At 55.4% G+C, this 20794-nt stretch overlaps 1 protein-coding gene and 1 long non-coding RNA gene across 2 annotated transcripts in view; one reads left to right on the forward strand and one right to left on the reverse strand.

Annotated features, from left to right (window-relative positions):
- LOC125130709 (uncharacterized) overlaps positions 1 to 20794 on the reverse strand; it is a 51430-nt gene that overhangs the window by 10833 nt on the left and 19803 nt on the right. Inside the window, exons 2-3 of the long non-coding RNA XR_007135770.1 lie at positions 16749 to 16837; positions 10198 to 10295 (exon numbers count right to left, since the gene is read on the reverse strand). This is a non-coding gene — a long non-coding RNA (uncharacterized LOC125130709). The remainder of the gene's footprint in view (positions 1 to 10197; positions 10296 to 16748; positions 16838 to 20794) is intronic.
- On the forward strand, positions 1087 to 20414 carry PVALB (parvalbumin). The gene is made up of 5 exons (XM_047786365.1): positions 1087 to 1193; positions 3521 to 3588; positions 5239 to 5371; positions 6649 to 6758; positions 20199 to 20414. Exons 2-5 carry the CDS (start codon positions 3528 to 3530, stop codon positions 20225 to 20227), a joined length of 333 nt encoding a protein of 110 aa, XP_047642321.1. The 5' UTR covers positions 1087 to 1193; positions 3521 to 3527; the 3' UTR covers positions 20228 to 20414.

Below are 20794 nucleotides of genomic sequence, written 5' to 3' on the forward strand. Positions count from 1 at the left end.
CACTAGGTACTCAATAAATATGTATTAAATTCATTAATTCACTCATGCTTTTGCAAACACACCCTTGGTCTCTGATCCAAGAGAGACCACACCAGAGAGCCCTGTGCAAGTCTCATGAGACCCGTGGGCCTTTGCTTCACCAAAGAGCCCTTGAAGGTGACTTTCAGAATGTAAATTCGGGGGGTTCAGGGATCCCCCAGGCCATCTACAGAGCCAAGCTTGCCCCTGATTAAGCTCATTTTACAGGCGGGGAGACTGAGATGCAAAGAGAGGAAGGACTTGGTCAGAGAACACGCAGCGAGTGCCTTTCTGGCAGGCATTTAGCTCATCTCCTGAGACTGCTGGGTCCACGTCCAGCTCCAGGTCTCTAGCTTTGACTCAATCACAGAAGCCAGGGAGTTCCCGATATGGATCAACAGGTTATGAACCCAACTGAGTGGGTTCGAGCGATGGCCTCGCTAGGGATGAAGGATCCGGCGTTGCCGTAAGCCGTGGTGTAGGTTGCAGGCATGGCTCGGATCTGGTGTTGCTGTGGCTGCGGTGCAGGCCGGCAGCTATAGCTCCGATTCGATCCTTAGCCTGGGAAGTTCCATATGCTGCAGGTGCAGCCCTAAAAAGCAATAAATAAATAAATACATACATACATAATCATGGCATCCCTAACATCTCTGCGCTGTTTCTTCCCCCACGAAAGAGGAACCAGGCTTGCGCTGTGAGGCTGTGGTAAGAAGATGGTGTGTGAACAGGAGCCCAGGCCAGCCCCACGCATGAATGAGAGACAATTCCTGTTCTCTCCCGCTGCTCACTTTTTCTCTTCCTTTCCTTGTAGGATTTTGGAGGCTGGAAACGTTACTGCCATCGAAAGTGGTCTTGGAAGGCTTCGTGGAAGAGGAGAGCCCTGCCTGAGCCTCGATTTTGGGTGCCGGAGGGAGGCGGGGGCCAAGGGTTATTAATAGGCCTGGCTCGATGGGCCTGGGGAGGGTGAATGTGATACAGACACCCAGCACCAGGGTTGGGAAGTACCTGACACCGGAAGGGGAGGGGGCCGGGGGCAGAGGGGAGCACCACCTCCCAAAATAGCCAGAGCAGTGGCCTATATAGGTGGCCATCCCACCACCAGGCTCACTTCCTGACAGGACCTCCCACCGGCCCAGCCTTTCAGTGCAGGGCCCGGCCCTCCACCACCACCCGAGGTGAGTGGCAGGAGGAGGATGGAGGCGTGCGGAGGGAAGGAGGCCAGCCGGAAGGGGACAGCCACGGGTCCCCTCCCCCAGGGACATGGCCCGGGGCGGGGGTGGTGCCGAGAGGTGGGCCGCTGTGGAGTCCAGGCCTGAGAGTACAGTTCCTGGGGTCTCCATGCTAACTCCTGGTGGGACCTGAGGCCCAGCCCTTCCCTGTAGAACGAGATGGGTAGAGCCGGACATCCGCGGGCTCAGGTGAGGAGGCCTGTGCCAGGGCAGCGGAGGCAGGAGGGAGGGGGCGGGAACGCGGAAAGGCTGACCTAACGACATCATCTGATGCTCTGGCTGGGTGGACGGCGGCCTAGAGAGGGTGCCAGTTGACGGGCGGCTTCTGCAGCAGGGAGAGATGGAAGAAGGAGGGAGAGGGATGGGCCTCCGTCGCGGTTCCAGCCTCTGCCAGAGGGGCCAGCGTTTGGGGACGGCAGGAGCCACTCTGTGGCTCAGACACGTGGGACTTGATAGCGCTGGGTCCTGAGCACTGGACCAGCATGAACTTGGTTGACGAACTCGAAGTGAGCGGATCTGAGAGTGGCTCCCTCTGTGCCACTGCCTTGCTGTGTGTTCTTAAGCCACTTACTGACTCTCTCTGGCCTCAGTTTCCCCACGAGTGTAGCCTAAGGATCCTTCACATGCAGAAGCAGGTTCTCCAATTAGGCCTCCAGAGGGAACTGAGCCCAGAAGCTTGGCATTTCCAAGTTAACAGCCCAGCTGGGGGCAGAGGCAGCAGGGGCAGCTGAGGGGTCCGGGGAAGGCTTCCCCCGGAGAGAGGCCAGATCAGGAGCTGCAGCCTCTGTGCCTTGGGAGCCAGCTGGCGGACTGTCACCCGAAGGAGCTGACTCACAGGGAGGGGGCCAGCCGGAGCCAGCAGCATCCTAAGGTTTCCAGGAAGGGCAGCCATCCAGCGCCCAGCTGAGGGAGACAGTGTTGACAGCGAGTGAGAGGGAACTTGAGCTACTGGGCAGCAAGACCACTCTCCCCGGTACCCCCATCAAGGGCCACCATGGTAGCCCTCGCCCACCCCTTAAAGTTGGAGTCTCAAGATGCCACCTCAAGGGACCGCCAACACCCTCAACACAGCAGAGGGAGCCTGAAGCCCAGAGATGAAGGTCACAACCCAAGGTCACATAGGGACTTTGTGCAGCCCCAAGTCTAGAACCGAGGCCTCCTGACTCCCCATCCAGGGCTCAGCACATTCTAGAGGCAGCTAGTTGCAGCCTGAACCCCTGGGGGACCGTGGGAAAGAATGCAACTTGTCTCTGGCTACATAAAGATTAGAAAGTGTCCCATTTCCCAGAGATGAAGTTCAGGCCATAAAACTGGCTTAGGCTGTCTCCAAGGTGTGGTCTGAGGGTGCCACCCTCTCCTCAAGCACTGGCCTTCTGGTCTCCCAGTGTGGGAGGGGGATGCAAAGAAAGGCAAGAGGCCTCTCCCACCCTCCCCTCCCCCAAGTGGCTTAACACCGTCAGGGGGGAGTCGGGACCTGCACTGTACTCTCTGGCTCAGGAGACCAGGAAAGCAGGTAGCTAAGTGGGGATCCGAGAAGGGTTCCTTGAAAAGTCAGGTAAGAAATTACAAAAAAAAAAAAAAAAACTGCTCTCAGTGTGCGCGTCCCTGACCAGATGTGGGACGGGGCACCCGCAGAGGGCCGAGCACCGGCTATCAGTACCACCCCCTCCCAGTGTCCTGTGGGTCAGATTTCCAGATCTCAGCGCTCTGCCTTTGCAGCATAAATTTGCATCCGGGACAGACAGAGAGGAGGCTGAGGTAGGAGTGGAGAGAGAATGGGAGCAGGGCCAAGGGGCCCACACAGGTGTAGGACTGGCCCCTGCCGGCCCAGTGTCCTCCCTGAAGCGGCGGGACATCCTAGGAGATGCGCGGGTCCAGGGGCCCTGCACCTCATCAGGCTGGCGCCTCCTGCGTGCCCTTGACGGCAGGAGAACTCTCCAGATCCAGCTGGTGAGGCGGGCGCCCCGTAAATCCGAGGTGCCCCTTCCCCGGGGGCCCTGGCCGAAGGCCCTGGGTTCCCTAGGATCCCCGGCGGGGCTGGGCTGGAGCGGCAGCGGGATGGCGCACTCGCCCACCCGGCCAGGCCCGCGCAGCTCGGCGGCGCGGCTGGACTGAGCGGCTCTGGCTGCGCGCCGAGCCCCGCGCCCCCTGGCTCTGCGCCAGGCTGGCGGGCGTGCGCCCGGCGCGCGGCACTGCAGCGCAGGTCATATGAGCAGAAATGATGAGAAAAGCACTTTTTAATCTTTTCGCACTTGCTCTGCCCGCTCAAACAGTTGCAGGATGTCGATGACAGACTTGCTCAACGCTGAGGACATCAAGAAGGCAGTGGGGGCCTTTACCGGTGAGCAGCGCGCTCCCCTCTGCATCCCTCGCCCCTCATCCACTACCCTGGTCCCTGCACCCCGCGGAGTCCCCCGGCTGGCCAGTCTGCCCCAGCGCTCCTCTGCCCCCGCATCTTTCGGGGCGCTGGTGGAGCGTGGAAGGGGGTCCACGGTATTTCCCAAACTCTGCCCGGGCGGGACTTGGCGCAGGGAGCGGGGCGGAGAGATCCCGCGCCCTGCAGGACAACCGAAACTTGCGGGCGCCAAAGGCCAGGTGGCCGCGCTGCGAGGACTCGGATCCCGGACAAGGGGCAAAGACCGGGGTCGAAAGCTGGACCTCTGGGTCCTTGTGCGCGCTTGGGGTTTCCTTTTCCAGGCACTTGGAGGGGGCTGTAAGTGGGCACGCTTCTTCGCGCGACCCCTTTCCCAGACCCCCATTTCTGGACAGGACTCTTCTTGCCCAGCTACTCGTTGCTGGCTCCCGGAAGCCCAAGCCCCCTCTCCGGGGCTCAGAGCCCACCCACCCCCTGCCGACCTGCGAGAGAGGGAGGTGACCTTCCCTAAGGCTCAGCTCTGCCCGGCCCTGCCCTGAGCATCCTCAGCTCGCAACTTCCAGCCTCCCCAGGCACCAAGGGAGAGAAGCCGGCAGTCTCGCCACTCTGAGCTGCCCTTGGACCTGAGCGCTTAGCCGCTTACCTCGCTCCTCCCTCCCATCACCCAGATGGGGAAACTGAGGCAGGGAGAGGGCCAGAAACTTGCCCAAGGTCACCTCGCAGGGCAGAAGGGGATGAGCGCGCGTGGGGGGTGGGGTCACCCCTAGGTCTTGTTCCCTCACTCTAGTGTTTCCCAACACGCATGTAAGTTATGGTCTAAGGTTGTTTCCTTTCCCAGGTGACCTTAAAAAGGGAGCTCAGGACATAGAAAAATTGGAGAAGGGCTCCCATTTCCTTTCTGCGTGGCGCCCCCTCCCCTGGGCATGAAGAAATCCTGAGAAGCCACGCTCCCAGGGCATTGCAATAACCCACCCACTTCTCCTTGACCCACTTGCTCCCTCTTAGAAGAAACCTAACTGGGAATTCTTGGAGAGTCTTCCAGCGCCCGCCCCCCTTCCCACCGGAAGGGATTTCTGCAGCAAAGCCGGGACTTCTGGGTCCTCCCCCTCCTCCTCCCACTCTGTGACCTTGAGGGAAACTTGTCCTTTCTGGGTTGATCTTCTGGCAACACAATCCATGGCCAAGAGAAAGGCCAAACCCCTCGCCCCTGCCCCCCAACGCACACACATCATGTTCCCCCCACTTTCAATTCCCCTGCCTGTCCCCCTGCTCAGCCACCACCGAAAGGCTTCACGGGAACCAGGAAGCCCCTCTCTGCCATCACATGATAGCCCCACCATTAGGGAAGGGGACAGCAGAGGGTGGGGGCCAACTAGGGAGCCAGGGAGATCTGAGTGCAAGCCCACCTCTGTCGCCCTTGGATGGGTGACCTTGGGCCAAGGCCCCTCTCCTGGCCTGGGCTCCCGCAGCCCTCCCACGGAGGCACTCCGCCTCCCGCCCCCAGGACCCGCCCAGCAGAGTTGATGAAAATGCTGGGACACCCCCATTCTCCCGCCCTTCTCCAGGCCCCTTCTCTGTCCTCATTTTAACCCCCTCCTCTCCACCCCCCACCCCTAGCTGTCGACTCCTTCGACCACAAAAAGTTCTTCCAAATGGTTGGCCTGAAGAAAAAGAGCCCGGATGATGTGAAGAAGGTATTCCACATCCTGGATAAAGACAAGAGCGGCTTCATTGAGGAGGAGGAGCTGGGGTAAACTGAGGCCCACGGGGGTGGGGGGTGGGGGCGCTTTGGGAGAGGGAGTGGGGGTTGGGACTCTTGCTTCCCAGTTCCCGGCCATCGGCCCTCCTCACCGCACCCTTCACAGAAAATGACACTGCCTGACCATTGTGGCTTCCGGAAGAATAAAATCCTCAGCAGAAAGTGCAGCTAACTAGGTTAAATTATAGCCACTTAATATTGCTAATGGAATGATGCTACTTAATAATTTAATACAAACCAAGAGGCCATTTTTCTCATTGCCTAACACCACAGGCAAGACAAAGAGTGCTCCCTTGAGTATTTCATTGATTTTTCATTCCTCTAAAAGGCACCTTCCACCACCCAGCAGACCCACACCCTTCTGTACCAGGGTGGCTAGAGCAATTTCTGGGCAAGGCAGGGATGCAGAACCTGCTTTGGGGGGTTCAGGAGTCCTGGAAGCAGGGCAGAGAAGAGGTTATGATAAGGAAAATGCAAAATTACATCAGAAAAAAAACCTCTCGCCATAACCCTCTCGGCCACCTGACCCATATCTGCTGCCTGGGCTGTGCTTTAAGTTACCCGCTGGCCAAAACTGCTTTGGATTTTGTCAGAAAGGGAAGGGGGAGAGTGTGGAGAGAGGCCTTTCAAGCAGGAACTTTTCCATCTATCCTGTCTCTCCCTCAAACCACCCCTCAAGGGTACCCTTTGTCTAGAACCTTCTCTGCCCTCCCATGCCAATGTGCATGCATGCACACAAGTGCGGAGGCTGACTCCAACCTACTCTCCAGGCATCACCGTCTCCAAGAAACCTCCCCCAGCTTTTCCCCTCCCCCTAGGTGGGACGGGTGCATCCTTCCAGCTCCGTCTCTACGTCCCCACACTGTGTGGCCTCTCTTGAAGCCCTTGACCTCCTCCCTGGTTTTTTTCAGGTGGCTTCCTAAGATCGTCTCCGTGCCCCCTGTTTCCAGCATGGCCCTGGCACAGAGGAGACACTTTAGTGTTTGTTGCGTTGGCTGAATAAATAAACATACAGGTGCCCCGGCTGAAGTGAGGTCAACCCTTTGCTGAGGACAGCCTGTCCTTCTCTGCACCCCCACCCCGAGAAGACGCACAGCCACAGCCCGGGCCACCTGGCCCAGCGCAGCGCCATGCATGCTCACTGCTTGCTGCCTGTCCCGGCTGCCCGCTTCCCCAGTGCAGATGCCAGCCCACCGTGCACAGGGTGTTCCTGCAAGTGACCCCGCCCTGACTCCCTCCCCCCGGCTTTCTCTCTCCCCCCGCCCCAGATTCATTCTGAAAGGCTTCTCCCCAGATGCCAGAGACCTGTCAGAGAAAGAAACCAAGACGCTGATGGCTGCTGGAGACAAGGACGGGGATGGCAAGATTGGGGCTGACGGTGAGTAGTCACGACCTGAGCACATCTTGGATCTCGTGATGTCTGGATGCTGAAAGCTCAGAGTTCTGTCCCTCTGTCAAGGGCAGGGAGAGTCCTGTACTCCCCAAGATTAGAAGGAAAAAAGACTAATGATATAGTTCTGAGAGCTCCATCATGTAAGTGTGGCAAAGAAAAGTGGTATATTTTTGCTGGATTTGAACAACCCAAAAGGAATAGGTTTTTTTGGTTTGTTTGTTTGTTTGGATAAGGAACCCAGGAGAAATAGGAACTTTTGCTGAATTTTCCCTGCACTTTTGCCTTGGTTCTGGTCCCAGTGCTACCTAAACTGGCTCTGTGACCTTGGGCAGTCTCTGTCCTGCCCTGGGCCTCAGTCTCCCATTTGTAATCCGAGACGATTAGGCCAACTGATTCCCCAAGGGCCCTACTGGCTCTCACGTTCTCAGCTTCCAGGGATGGAAAGTCCTTATCTCCTATGCTCCTTGTCTTATCCGGGTGCCCGGTAAGTTCAAGTCTCAAAACCTGTTTGGGATTCTCCCAAATATACCATCCTAGCATCGTGGGAGAGCCAGGAAAAACAGGGGATCCATCGGGAATTCGGAAAAGGAACATCTGGTCTGACCTTGCTTTTCAAGCTTTGCTTTCAGAACAGGGGCCGGGCTGGTGGTCCTCTACCCCCCATCCTTGCCCATTCTAACCTGCACTCACAGAACACATCCCAGCAGCGTTATCTTTCTCGGCGTCACAACATCCCTGGGAATCATCTCTGTTTTGCAGATGGGCACAGTGGGGTTGAAGGTGGGTGGCCTGCTCAGAGAGCTAAGCGGTGGAGCAGGGATGTCGAAACAGGTCTGGATGTCTCTTTCTGACCTCCTATGCCATATCCGTGCCCGTCCATGTGATGGGCCTTTCTACCAGTTTAAGAGAAAACCGTGGGTCAGTGCTTGGCCTCGGACCTGTGCTGTCTGAGTTCAAATCCCAGCCCAGCCACCTTCTAGCTGTGTGATTTGGGGAAATTCATGTAACTGCTCTGAGCCTCAGTTTTCTCCTCTCTGAACTGAGGATAATGACCCTTCTCATCTCACAGGATTGTCGGAGGATTAGCCGTGGTCGTGTGTGATGTGTTTAGAAGAGAGTCTGGCACAGAGGAAGTGCTGTATACATGTTTATTAACTCATGTTTTAATAGGGACTACGTGGTTTTCATCCTTGTATCCCCAGTATCTAGCCCATACCTGACCCAAAGCAGGCACTTAAGAAGCATCTCTGGCCTGGGTATGACGTCCAGCGCCCATGCTCTGCTTGCTCTCTGCCCTTCACCGGCTGTGACCTTGACCACATCACCTCTCCACACCTAGGCTCCCGTGTCTGACAAAGGGGGTGCACAGTTTTAACCTAAGATCTGCTGGGGCTCTTTGTGAAAATTAAGCGGCTCTAGACACCACATTGCCTGGGGAAAAGTACAAGGCTTCTGCGCAGGGGCATGGTTTATTAAAGTTTTATGCCAGAAAGGAGAATGGAGAAACTCTAGCAAGGTCAGGTGCAATGAGGCGCCAGGCCTCCCGCTGCCCGCTGCCCTTCTTGTGCCTGGGAAGGAGGGAGGCGGTTTTAAAGGAGCCAGAGCAGTGGAGGGTGCTAGAGGGGAACGGGTGCCTGGTCTAGGCGGTTCCAGAGAATGGCGTATCTCCCCCGCACCCCCATCCTCCCCCGGACACGGGTCAGACAGTTCCAGCCCGAGCCCGGTTCCCACCACGACCCCAACCCAGGCCTTTGGACCTCCCCCTACTTTTATTTGCAACCATTATGCTACAGTTCAGAAGCCCTAGGCAGGGTCTTCATGGCTGGCTGCCCACAGCAACCTACACAATGAAGAAAAACCAGGCCAGCTCCTGGCCTGCTTCCCCTCCTCCTTCCCTCCCTGCCCAGTTCAGATCTTAAAGCGCCAACTCAACTCTTCCATCAGACCCAGCAGACACCGACTGGGTAGCAACCCTGTGCCGGCGGCAGCGGGAGAGGCAAAGGGGAATCTGGCCCAGAGGCACCACCTCCTGGCTGGGTGCCCCTGAGCCCTGATTTCCTCCTCTTTAAATTGGGCAAAGCATCACATAGCTCGCTGGGGTTTTGTGAGGATTCCTTGACATGGTGTATGACAGTGTTGAGTGCAGCAGCCAGCGCGCAGTAAGTGCTCAGTAAACAGCGGCCATAAGGCTATTTCTGTTCTGTCCGCATGATGCTCACAGCTCTATGATACAGACACAGACGCACGGTAATACCAGGCAGAGGTGGGAGGTACAGACAAGCCCCGAGGAGAGGGAGCCCCTGGCAGGGCTGCGTGGGCCGGAAGGGCAAGCAGAGGGCGGTCCAGGCGAGGCGTAGGTATCCGTCAGCAAAGGCACTAAGGCCGGGAGGTTTAGAGCGTGTTTAGAAACGGGCAAGAAGGTTGGATTGCTGAGGGTGGGAAGGCAGAGAGAATTATTACTGGGTGCGTAATGCGTGCCCAGCGTCACCTCACTGACCTTTGGATGACAGAGGGCATAAGTGCAGGTGCAGAAAGAGCCACTCCAGTGCCCAGGGTGACACTGGATGCAAACCCAGGTCTGTCTGCCAGCCCAGTCCACGCTCAGGCCGACCTGGTAGGGGTCTGGGAGTCAGAGCAGAACAAAACAGGGTGGCGAGAGAGGCAGTGGCCAACGAGAACAGATCGCCCAGGCCTTGGGGCCCACACCTTGTGCTTCTGAGGTGGGAAGATGCCGATGGGCCCGCCCCCACTACCACCAGCAAACACAGTGCTTTCTCAGGAGGGCGACAGGAAGGATGAGGTGATGGCGCCCACAAGGCACTGAGATGCCTTTGTGGATCCAGAATTTTCTATTTTAGGTGCTCTGCTTTGCTGCTTACTCTCTCTATAGGCCAAAGGGCCCGAGCCCTGCCCACCAGCTGGAGGATGCCTTCAACTTACCTGGGGCAAGTCACAGAGCCCCTTTGACCTTCAGGTGCCTGCTCTTTAAGATCAGGCATCCGATCACTGGCTAGTCACTGGGGTCCCCAAGTGCCCCAGTGCATACACCTCTAGACAGAGGACCAGGCAGGCACCGAGGCTCAGCTCTGTGACCTCGAGTAATGATAGCAATGGCGTCAACTTCATGGAGCCCCTTACCGTGTCCCAGGCGCTGTGCTTAGCATGACACTCATTTAATCTCCCTAGCTATCTTTGAGTTTACTGCCACTGTCCCCATTTTATAGATGAGAACACTGAGGCTCAGAGAGGCTAAGGGTTTGCCCAAATGCCCATGCTTAGAAAGAGACAAGGCCAAGATCTAAGCTTAGGTCTGTCTGGATCCAAAGCACTTGCCCTGTGCCTCCTGCTTCATGCATTCATTCATTCACCCTCTCATTCAAAGTCAAAGAGTATCTACCATAGACAATTTTCTTTATCAACTTACTGCTTGCTTCTCTCTCTCTCTCCTGGGGATTCATGTCCAGCTCCACAAATGCAGGAACTTCATTTTGTTCAGCTCTGGCCCCAGCACCTAGAATAGGCCTGGCACATAGTAGGGACACAAGAAAAGTGTGCTGAAAAAAACTGAATGAATGAATAAATGCATATGTGTCCACTTTTGGGGGTGCAGTGATGAGGAAGTATGGTGTATGGGGAGAGGTCCATGGGCTAAGGGTGCAGACCTATTTGGGCTGGGGGCTTGCATGTAGCAGGTGATGGGGAATTCTAGAACCAGGGGGTACTGCCTCCGTCTCTAGATGCTTGCCCTTCTGAGGGTGAGTGAGACTTACCAGGTCCTTTAGGATCCCAGATTGAGGCGGGTGGGTAGAAAAACAAAGTTCTAATAATAACCCTTTGCTTTCCTGTCTCTGGGCAACTACTTCCAAGATGCTCGAAGACTTTTTAATGGATGTGGTCGATCGATTCTCAAAGGCCACCCTTGAAAGGCTGGGGCAGAGCTGGTAAAGGGGGGGGGTTTTAAGACCTAAAAGGACAGAGAAGCTGGACAGAGGTGGAAGGTGCCCCCACACCCAGGCACCAGTAACAGGCAAGACTAGTCAGTGGCAGGTTCTCTCTCAAGTGCTTGTTCTTCCCCACGGTGGGTCTCCAGCAGGACCTGGCATCAGAATCGGGGTTGCTTGTCACAATACAGATGGCTGGGCCCCATCTCCAGAGTTTCTGATGCCTTTCAGGTCAGGGTGGGGCCCAAGCACTTACATGTCTACTAAGTTGCCATGTGAAGCTCGTGGTCCAGGGACCACACCTTGAGAACCTCTGCCTTATCATCATCCCAGGAAGCAAATGCCATCCTTCTTCCCATTTACAGATGAGGAAACGGAGCACTTTAGTAACGTGCTCAGGGGCCCTCAGTAGCAGAGCCCACACGGAGACTCAGGGGTCCAGGCAGAACTCCCCACCACCCTGCTTGTGTCCCCAGCCTGGGCTCTGCATACCCAGTACCTGCCCGCATGGACCGTGCCGGCTGTTGGGAATAGCGGGTACCATTCGTGCAGCACTTCCCTGAGTCCCTACATCAGCATCACAAGATATGCCCTCCTTGTACAGACAAGGAAACTGGAATCACACAGCTTTTCAGCATTAGGGTCCTGCTTCGAACCTGACACTCTCACTCCAAGTAGCTCCTCTTCCCCAGCGTGCTGTAGACAAGAGCCACACAGCTACACACCCGGAACACACACCTACATACCCGCAATCCTAGTTAAACACCTTCCCTGAAACCTGATCCTCCTGGCAGATCCACCTTCTTAGGCTTCAAGCCTGTTCCAGCTCAAGAGACTGCAGTTTGCTTTTTGCTTTCCTTGCTGAAAAATTTAGTCATAATTATTGCCTGATCCTTGCAGTCAGTTCCACGTGCCTGAAGGCATTTGTCTTTTCTGCTTCCTTCTGGCAGAATCTGTTCTCTGTTATCCTTAAGTAGCCTATTTCACATGAGAGGCGAGAGGAGGGAGGGACGAAGCCCTCGGGTTGGAACTCCTGAAGTCAGGCAGAAGAGACAACCTGCAGAGTGCGAGCCCCCAGCAGTGTGAATGGCCAAGCCTGCTCCTCTCTCTGGGCATCTAGTTCCTCCTCCCAGAACAGAGATAAAAATAACCACCCTCAAAGGCAAGAATTAGTGAGTGTTCGGGAAATGGTTCCTTTCCTCTTGTTTTATGTACTTTCTCCGGTAAGCTACCTGAAAACCCTTTGAAGGCAGTGGGATAGCCATCCTCAGAGGAAATGAAATCGAGTCTAAGATGGGAGGAAAGTGAGAAGGACAAAGGGAGCATCTTGCCTGCCTCCCTTTAATTCCAGCCCACCAGCCCCTAGAGAGTTTAATTTCCAAGCCGGGCAGGATGTGGGCATCAGGGCCAGCCCGCAGCCGCAGTGGCAGAGCCCCAAGGTGTGCTGTGTTTTCTCCTATTTCACTGCATCCTCATCCTGGCTCAGGAAGGTCTGGGGGACACAGTCTGTGATTCCCACGGAGAGAGATGGAAACTGAGCCCCAGCGACATGAAGTGCCAAAGTCGCGCGGCAAACCCTTGGAGAACGGAACCCAGGTCTCCGGACTTGGCCACTCGCGCCTCCAGGCTGAGCTGAGACCTTTGAGTTACAAATGGCTTCTGCGCTTGGCAAGATGCGCGCTTGTATTCTTGCGCGGACCGTCCCTCTACCTCCGGCCTCAGGCTGCACTAGATAAGATTTCGCCAAGGGAGGACAAGCAGCGCTCCTTACGCAACTGCTCTCCTGCCGAAAGGAGCAGTAGGGAGGGCAGAAAGATGCCCCCTGTCCATGTCCCCTCTCCTGCCACTGGGGTTCCAGCTTGAGTCAGAACCCGGGGCCCTTCGACGCGGACCTCTGCGAAAGAGACACATCCTGCCACGAGCCAGGCCTGAGTTAGAATCCTCCTGGCTCAGGGACTCTCAGCCTCAGTTTTCCGATAAGTAAAACGGGGACAAGCGAGCGGGTGAGGATGGAGCGGGCCGGCTCGCAGGGCGGTGCCTGGCACAGGGGGTGCCCCCAGGACTATTTACCGGCTCCTCCCGGGCTGGGCCGGCCGCGCGGCTTGACCCCGAATGACCCTGCCTCCCCGTCCTCTGGGGTGGGTAAGTGATCCCTGTTTGCAATGCGAATTTATGCGAAACCCAGCCCGGGAGCTATTTACAGGCAAGGTGATAAACCGGAGGCTGGTGCCTTCATCCTGGTCATCAAGACAGAGGCGAGGAGAGAACCTTCCAGGCGCTGACTCAAGGTTCGTCTCACTTTCACCACCTGGGGCTATCAGCGGCTGCTGTTTTCACCTGTCAATAGCTTCTAATTTTGCCCAATCCCCACAGCGCCTGGGATGGGGACAGACCTCATTAGGCTGATTTCAGGCTCTGAGGGAAAGGAGGAGACCGAGCCCTCCCGCCCTCTGCCCCCTCCCCTCCTCGCCTCTCTTCTTGATTGGATGGTGAGGACACCGCTGGCCCCAGGGGCCTCTGGTGAGGCTTCCTCTGCACGGGAGGGGTCTATACCTGTATTCTTCTAGGAGGGAGGATGCTGGATCCTCCCCACCCAGGGGCACACCCCCTGGCACCTCAACAGTAAGGCTTGCTATGATTGAGCCCCCTCTGTGTGCCAGGCACCGTGGTACTGCGTGCGCCATACCTCACTGTCACCCTATGAGGAGTCCCTCTGTGTCCCCATTTTACAGATGCGGAAACTGAGGGGCGGAGTGTCCTCAGATAGGCATGTTAGGGGTGGGCTCCTAACTCGGTTGGGATAGATAGTGTCAGAAACTTCTGGCAGGTCAGCTGCTTGCTCTCTGGCCTGCCCATGTCCTGTGTGTTTACATCTTCCTGTCTTAGTGTCGGGAGTTTTGTGGTTGCTGCTGGTTTTTCAAAGCTCCAACCTGTGCCGGTTGTGCTGAGGAAATCCAAGGAACTGCCATTTACAAGCCGTCTGCTCTGTGCCAGGCATCTTTCTGTATTTTCTCATCTGGTCTTCCCGATCGCTCTGTAGACATCATCACACCCATTTTACACATGAGAAAACTGAGGCTCAGACAGGCAAAGCAGTGACCTAACGCCACCCAGCCAGGGAGACATGGAGCAAGATTCAGACCCAGCTCCAGGGTTGCTAGAAGGCTGTCGGCAGGTGCCAGGTGGGACAGGAGATGGTGGCGGGGGGTGGCAACTCACAAGGCCAAGAAATAAAGGTGACGGTGCCAATTGAGGACTCCTCCCCCTGTGCCAGGCATTAGCCAAGCATTTCCTGGGCTTGGTTTTAAAGTGCCTGGAGCTAAAGAAGCATCTTGATGATAACAGCTACCTAATGCAGCGTGCTGGCGACTGATCAGGCAGGGGACAAGGGCTTTAGTGCTGGTGCCTCTGAACAACCCAAGGAGCCCCACTTTACAGATGAGGGAACTGAGGCACAGGGAGGTGAAGAATCTAGTTCAAGGTCACACAAGCAGGACGTGGGAGTTCAGGGTTGACTCCCAGCTCCCTTACTCCAAACGCCAGGGGAGAGCTGGAGAGGCATCTTGCAGAACCGAGGCTGCAGAGATAAAAAGAACCGAGACCTGGAAGGGTAAGTTGTCTTGTTCAAGGACACAGACCAATGGCAGAACCAAGACCCGAGCCCCATCCTCTGATGGCCATTCCCCAGCCCAGCATCCTACTGCCAAAGCACTTGACCTAGACCTAACAGGGTCGTTGCAGGCTTGCTCATTCATTTTTCTCTAAGGAGAGACCTAGGCGTTTTAGCAGAGTCTTTTTTTGGATAGGAGGGCTATTAGTTAATTAGCTGGTTCCTGAGAGCGCTGCCCCAAGGGACGAAAAAGAGGTACAGAGGAGGTGACCCCTGCCCTGAATGTGCCTCCAAAGTGCCTGGCTCCAGGTTCTGGGAGGACAAAATTAGAATCCTGTGTTTTCTGCACAAAGCCGGAGTATGCGGCCATTGTGACTCTGGCTGCTTCAGGGTGGGTCCCAAGCATGTGATCTTAGAGGCTTTTGAAAACAGGTCCGAAGCATCTCCCATCGTCAGGCTCCAAAATGTAGGACTTTCTGCCACTACGGAGTCCCCTGGTCGGCGCCCCTTAGTCCCCTCATGCTGGGTGCCCTGGATGCTCTCTGGTGTGCAAATGATGACCAGGCTCTTTGCCAATGAGCAGCCGGGAATTTCTAGGGTCAGGATTGGGGGGGTAGGTAGAGGTCAGGAAATGCTCAGGGCCGACTTCCCCTCTTGACAATCACTCCATGAACCACTCTGGTGTCAGTGGATGGACTCATGTCTCCTTTATCCCAGGACAGAGCAAGCTGGTGCCCAAGGACAGGCTATACCAGCTTTGGCCAGTCTTCCAAATGGAATGGCAGGTTGAAGCTGGAGGGAGTGCGTGCTTCCGCCTGATCTGGAACACCAGCCCCTTCAGGAATGGCCTCTCCACCTTCGTGGAGGGGCCGGTCCCAAGACCGCAGGCCAACTCCTGCCCCTGCTCCTTCTTTTCCCCGTGACCATGACACTTGACCTCCCCAGGCCTCCACCTCCCCATCTCTAGAATGGGAACCATCGTGTCACCTCCCGGCGTGGTTGTGAGAATTATATGCAGTAAGTCAGGACTTGCTGAACCCCGAGGAGGACTAGGGAGCCATTCCATCCATTCATCCATCTGCCCATCCATCCATCCACCCCTCTGGCATTTGGTCATGAGCACCTGCTGGGGGCCAGGTCTGTTCTCTTACTAGGAAAGTGGTGAACAAGAGAGACAGCGCCCCCTGCCTTCCTGGAGTTTACGTTCGGCTAAGAGGAGACTGACCAAAATAAGAATATGAATAAGATCATTTCAGAGAGCGCTAAATACCATCAAGTAAATAAACGGCTAAGAGTCATGGGGGTGGCGATAAGTGAGCTGGCTCATGTGTCACTCCAGACCCAGGTTAATGTAGGTCGGAAACCTCCAGGGTAAAGAAGGAAGTCTGAATCACACCTGCTGTGTGATCTTTGCTCAAGCAACTTAACTCTTGGGCCTCAGTTTCTCCATCTGTAACAGGCAGGCAAAAGCGTCTCTCCCACGGAGGAGTGGTAGGAACGTCACGAGATGATAAATGCAAAATGCTTCCCATGCAGGCAATCAATAAAGAAGAATTTTAAATTCCCTTTTTTTTTTTTTTTTTTTTTTAGGCCACACCTGTGGCATATGGGAGTTCCCAGGCTAGGGGTCGCATCGGAGCTGTAGCTGAGGCCTACCCCACAGCCACAGCAATGCTGGATCCTTAACCCACTGAGCGAGGCCAGGGGTCGAACCCACATCCTCATGGATAATAGTTGGACTCATAACCCGCTGAGTCACAATGGGAACTTCCTCACTTTTTCATTTTTATTTTTTATTTTTGTCTTTTCGTCCTTTTAGAGCCGCACCCGCGGCTTATGGAAGTTCCCAGGCTAGGGGTCGAATCAGAGCTGTTGCTTCCGACCTACACCACAGCTCATGGCAACACCGGATCTTTAACCCACTGAGCGAGGCCAGGGATCGAACCCACAACCTCATAGTTCCTAGTCGGATTTGTTTCTGCTGCACCACAACGGGAACTTCCTCACTTTTTCATTTTTAAATCATTCCAGCTTTACAGAAGTGTTCTAACAATAGCACAGGGACTTTCGTGGCCCCCTTGTCCAGCACCCCCAATGCTCGCATGTTATGTAACTGTGTCAATAATGAGAGCACATGGGGAGGGTTTTACAACATGGGCTTCGTACCAGCCACAGGGAGGGTGGGACGCCCCTCAAGGCAGCCCCACATTCCTCTTGTGGCCTTTGTGAAGCCACTTCACACCCAGTTTTTCATCTCTCTCACTGGGGGTTGGTACCGCCCCCTCCCTTCACTCCACAGGCAGATGCGGGAGCTGATTTCCAGAGGGGTACCTTCCCAGCAAACAGGGCCAGGCTGGGCCTGGAACCCTCATTCTCCGCCCCCCACAGCACGACCCTGCGTCTCCAGGGGCCATGAGGACTTACCTGAGGCCCCCTAGTGTCTGGCAGGCTGGGGACATGGCATCTCAGAGACGCATATTGGAAAGGGTGGCAAACGCCTTCCGTCCCGTCTCCTGAGGAGAAAAACAACAGAGAAGGCTCTCCTAGGACACATATTCCACAAAGGTCTAGAAGACCGGGTTGCTGAGCGGTGTCCCTCACAAGGCCCCACGGCTGAGAGGACATGGGACAGGGGCAGACGGGCTCCTGGTCTCCCGCATATGTCTTCTTCTTTTTTCCTTTCACGGCTGCACCTGCGGCATATGGAGGTTCCCAGGCTAGAGGCTGAATCAGAGCTGCAGCTGAGGCCACAGCCACAGCCACGCCAGATCCGAGCCACATCTGTGACCTACGCTGAAGCCTGCAGCAATGCTGGATCCTTAACCCACTGAGCGAGGCCAGGGATCAAAGCCACATCCTCATGGATACTAGTCGAGTTCTTAACCCTTTGTGCCACAGCGGGAACTCCCAGCAGATCTCTTCTGCTCTAACTCAAGAAGTAGAGCAGGGAGTTCCCGTCGTGGTGCAGTGGTTAACGAATCCGACTAGGAAGCATGAGGTTGCGGGTTCGGTCCCTGCCCTTGCTCAGTGGGTTAACGATCCAGCGTTGCCGTGAGCTGTGGTGTAGGTTGCAGACGCGGCTCGGATCCCGCATTGCTGTGGCTCTGGCGTAGGCCGGCGGCTACAGCTCCGATTCGACCCCTAGCCTGGGAACCTCCATATGCCGCGGGAGCGGCCCAAGAAATAGCAACAACAACAACAACAACAACAACAACAAAAAGAAGTAGAGCAGACTTTCCTTCCTTTTACACATAGGACAGTGAGGCTCAGAGAGGCAAGGTGCCTTGTCTGCAGTCACACAGCCAATGAGCGGAGGAAGAGCCAGATTTGGGGGCCCAGGACTCCTTAGCTGAGCTGATCTTATCATGCAAGAGGACAGCACAGCACGGCTACCGGGTCTTTCCCCAACACACCCCACTGAGTCCTGTGCTCTGGCCTTGACCCCCTCCATCTGCTTTCTCCTAGGGAGTCCTGCATCTTTTTTTTTTTTTTTTTTTTTTTTGCTTTTTAGGGCTGCAGGTGCAGCATATGAATGTTCCCAGGCTAAGGGCTGAATCGGAGCTGCAGCTGCCAGCCTACACCACAGCAACACCAGATCCTAGCCGCGTCTGTGACCTACACCACAGCTCACAGCAACACCAGATCCTTAACCCAGTGAGTGAGGCCAGGCATTGAACCTGCATCCTCATGGATACTAGCTGGGTTCGTTACCACTGAGCCACAATGGGAACTCCCCTGCATCTTCTTACAGGCCTGCATCAGAAGCCACCTTTCCTCTGAAGGTTTTGCTGATGCCTTAAACAGAAGGCCCCTCTTCTCCCTGTGAACACAAGAGGCTTTGTGCCTCTCGCATCTTTTCACAAATACCTGTGTCCCCCTCGGTGTCAGTTGTGCAGCCAGGATGTAGGATGGAGGGAACAAGGAGAGTGGGAGCTGCAACCTTATGCTCCACGGGAGAGGCAGACAGCAGGTGAATAAGCAAGAATTTACTCAGAAGTATTTTGAGCGTGGCGAGTGCCGTGAATGCAATAAAACATGGTGTTAGCAAAGAGGATCAGGGTAGGGGTGGGTCACTACTTGCACCAGTGGGGTCAGAGAAGGCCCCTTGAAGGGTGGCCTTTGAGCTGAGACCAGGCGAGTGAGAAGGAGCTAGCTGTGAGGAAGCCTGGAGAACACACCAGGCGGGGAGAACGGCAAGTGCAAAGATCCTGGGGTGCAAATGCCCTCCGTGTGCTGGAGATTCAGAGAACAGGCCAGCAGTACAGAGCACTTCCTGCCAGAATCGGTCTTCTTCCCCAAATAGACCAGAAGCTCCTGGGCTGCAGGGACCTTCTCCGCCCCCCTGCATCTCCTCCCACCTGGTTGGGCCATCCCTTTGTTCATTCTGTGGAGTTGGATTCAACAGGACGTCTGATCACCCCCTGGTGCCATCATCAGCCTCTGACGACGTCTTTAATTAAGTTAAGGCGAAGCAAGGCCAATGGACACTTCTGCGGAGGGCGGGGCCCACCGTGAATGCGCAGGCAAGCCGACCTGGAAAGGGCCTGGCCCCTAGACCTCGAATCCTCAGCCACTTACAACCCAGAGGCTCTGAAAAGTCACATCTCCTCTCTGGGCCTCAGTTTTCCTTCTGTAAAATGGGGACAATGGCTCCCAGTTCCCTAAGTGTTTGGGAGGGTCAGTGAAGAGCTACGTGAGACAGAGCCCAGCTCGTTCTGAGCAGCCGCACGTGTTCACCCCTCTGAGCTGCGTGCAGAGACCGTGTGCTCAGGACCACACAGTGGTTCCTGAAGCTGGCTGCTCACCGGAATCATCTTTTTAGGGAGCTCCCATTGTGGCTCAGTGGAAACAAATCCAACAAGCATTCATGAGGACGAATGCTCGATGCCCGGCCTTGCTCAATGGGTTAAGGATCTGGCATTGCTGTGGCTGTGGTTTAGGCCGGCAGCTACAGCTCCAATTCGACCCCTACCTGCCTGGGAACTTCCATATGCCGCAGGTGCGGCCCTAAAAAGACCAAAAAAAAAAAAAAATCATCTTTTTAACAAATAAAATAACTCATCCCTTATCAACCCAACCTTCTAAATCAGAAATTCCCGGGCAAGGGCCTAGGCCTCTGTGTCTTCTTAGGTCCTGCTGGTGATCCTCATGGGCCAGAAAGAGGTCAGAGTCTGGAGTTGCCATCGTGGCTCCGTGGTAGTGAACCCGACCAGTATCCATGAGGATGCGGGTTTGGTCCCCGGCCCCACTCAGTGGGTGCAGCTCCAATTCAACGCCTGGCCTGGGAACTTCCCTATGCTGCGGGTGTGGCCCTAAAAAGAAAGAAAGAAAGAAAAAAAAAAAAAAACCATGAAAGAGCTCAGGGTCCGAAGTCAGACACACCCGGATCTGAATCCTGGCTCTGCTTCTTACTAGCTGTGCGACCATGTAGACATTGCTGGGCTCTGAGCCTCCGTTTCCACGTCTGTGGAAAGGGGTTCATACTAAAATGCACATGATAGGATTATGGCCAGAGTCAAAAAAGACACTGTCTATGAAGCGCTTAGAAGAGTGGCTGGCGTGGGATAAACACTCAGAAAACCAGCATCGCTATTATTACTGTAGTTGTTACAACTGAGCATTTGTGGGGGACATGACATGGTGAGGCAAGAGATATGGTAGGCTCATCGTGTCCCGACGCACTTCAGTCATTCACTCATTCGTTCATTAACTCATTCGTCCCCGTGCTCACGCCCTTCATCACTCTGGCTCTTCCTTCTGCAGCAGACCTGAGAATCGAGAGAAAATACCCAGCAGGAGACCCAGCGCTCAGGGCCCGGCCAGCCTCTGCTGCACGGCCCACCTCTGACTCACCTCTGTTGTTTTCTTTTGCAGAATTCTCCACTCTGGTGGCTGAAAGCTAAGAGGCTCTGACTGCCCAGGTCTTCCCCCTCTGGCCCCGAACACCCGATCTCAGCCCCTCTGGCCGCCTTCCTGCCTTTCTGTTCAGTTTGTTTGTGTTATTTTTTACTCCCCCATCCCTTATGGCCCCTGGATGACACCATTCTTCTGGAAAATGATGGAGAAACAATAAAGGCTGTACCAATCGGATTCTGCGATTTGAGAGGAGCTAGGCCGTGGTGGGGGGAGCTAGGCCGTGGTGGGGGGGAGCGTGGTGGGGGGAGCTAGGCCGTGGTGGGGGGAGCCCCTTTCCTGCCAGTTAGGAAAGATGGGGTGGAAGGGAGATTTACGGAGCCCCTCCTCTGCCTTTGGTACATGGACTGCTCACTCATCCTTGAAACCGCCCATAAGGTAGGTGATGAAATACCCATTTTACAGATGCAGAAACTAAGTCTAGGAGAGGAAAGTGATGTGTCTAAGCCCACACAGCTAGGACTTATGAGTAGATGGATGGATGGATGGATGAATGGACAGACAGATGGATACTCATTAAGACTCTCTCTGTTACAAATGAGAGAAACCCAACTCAA

This window comes from Phacochoerus africanus, chromosome 7, assembly GCF_016906955.1.
Source record: "Phacochoerus africanus isolate WHEZ1 chromosome 7, ROS_Pafr_v1, whole genome shotgun sequence".
NCBI lineage: Eukaryota > Metazoa > Chordata > Mammalia > Artiodactyla > Suidae > Phacochoerus > Phacochoerus africanus.

Coding starts and splice junctions, on each gene's coding strand:
- PVALB (XM_047786365.1), top strand. CDS start 3,528: ATGTCGATGACAGACTTGCTCAACGCTGAGGACATCAAGAAGGCAGTG. Junction 3,589..5,238: donor GGCAGTGGGGGCCTTTACCG/GTGAGCAGCGCG, acceptor CCCCACCCCTAG/CTGTCGACTCCTTCGACCAC. Junction 5,372..6,648: donor ATTGAGGAGGAGGAGCTGGG/GTAAACTGAGGC, acceptor CCCCCGCCCCAG/ATTCATTCTGAAAGGCTTCT.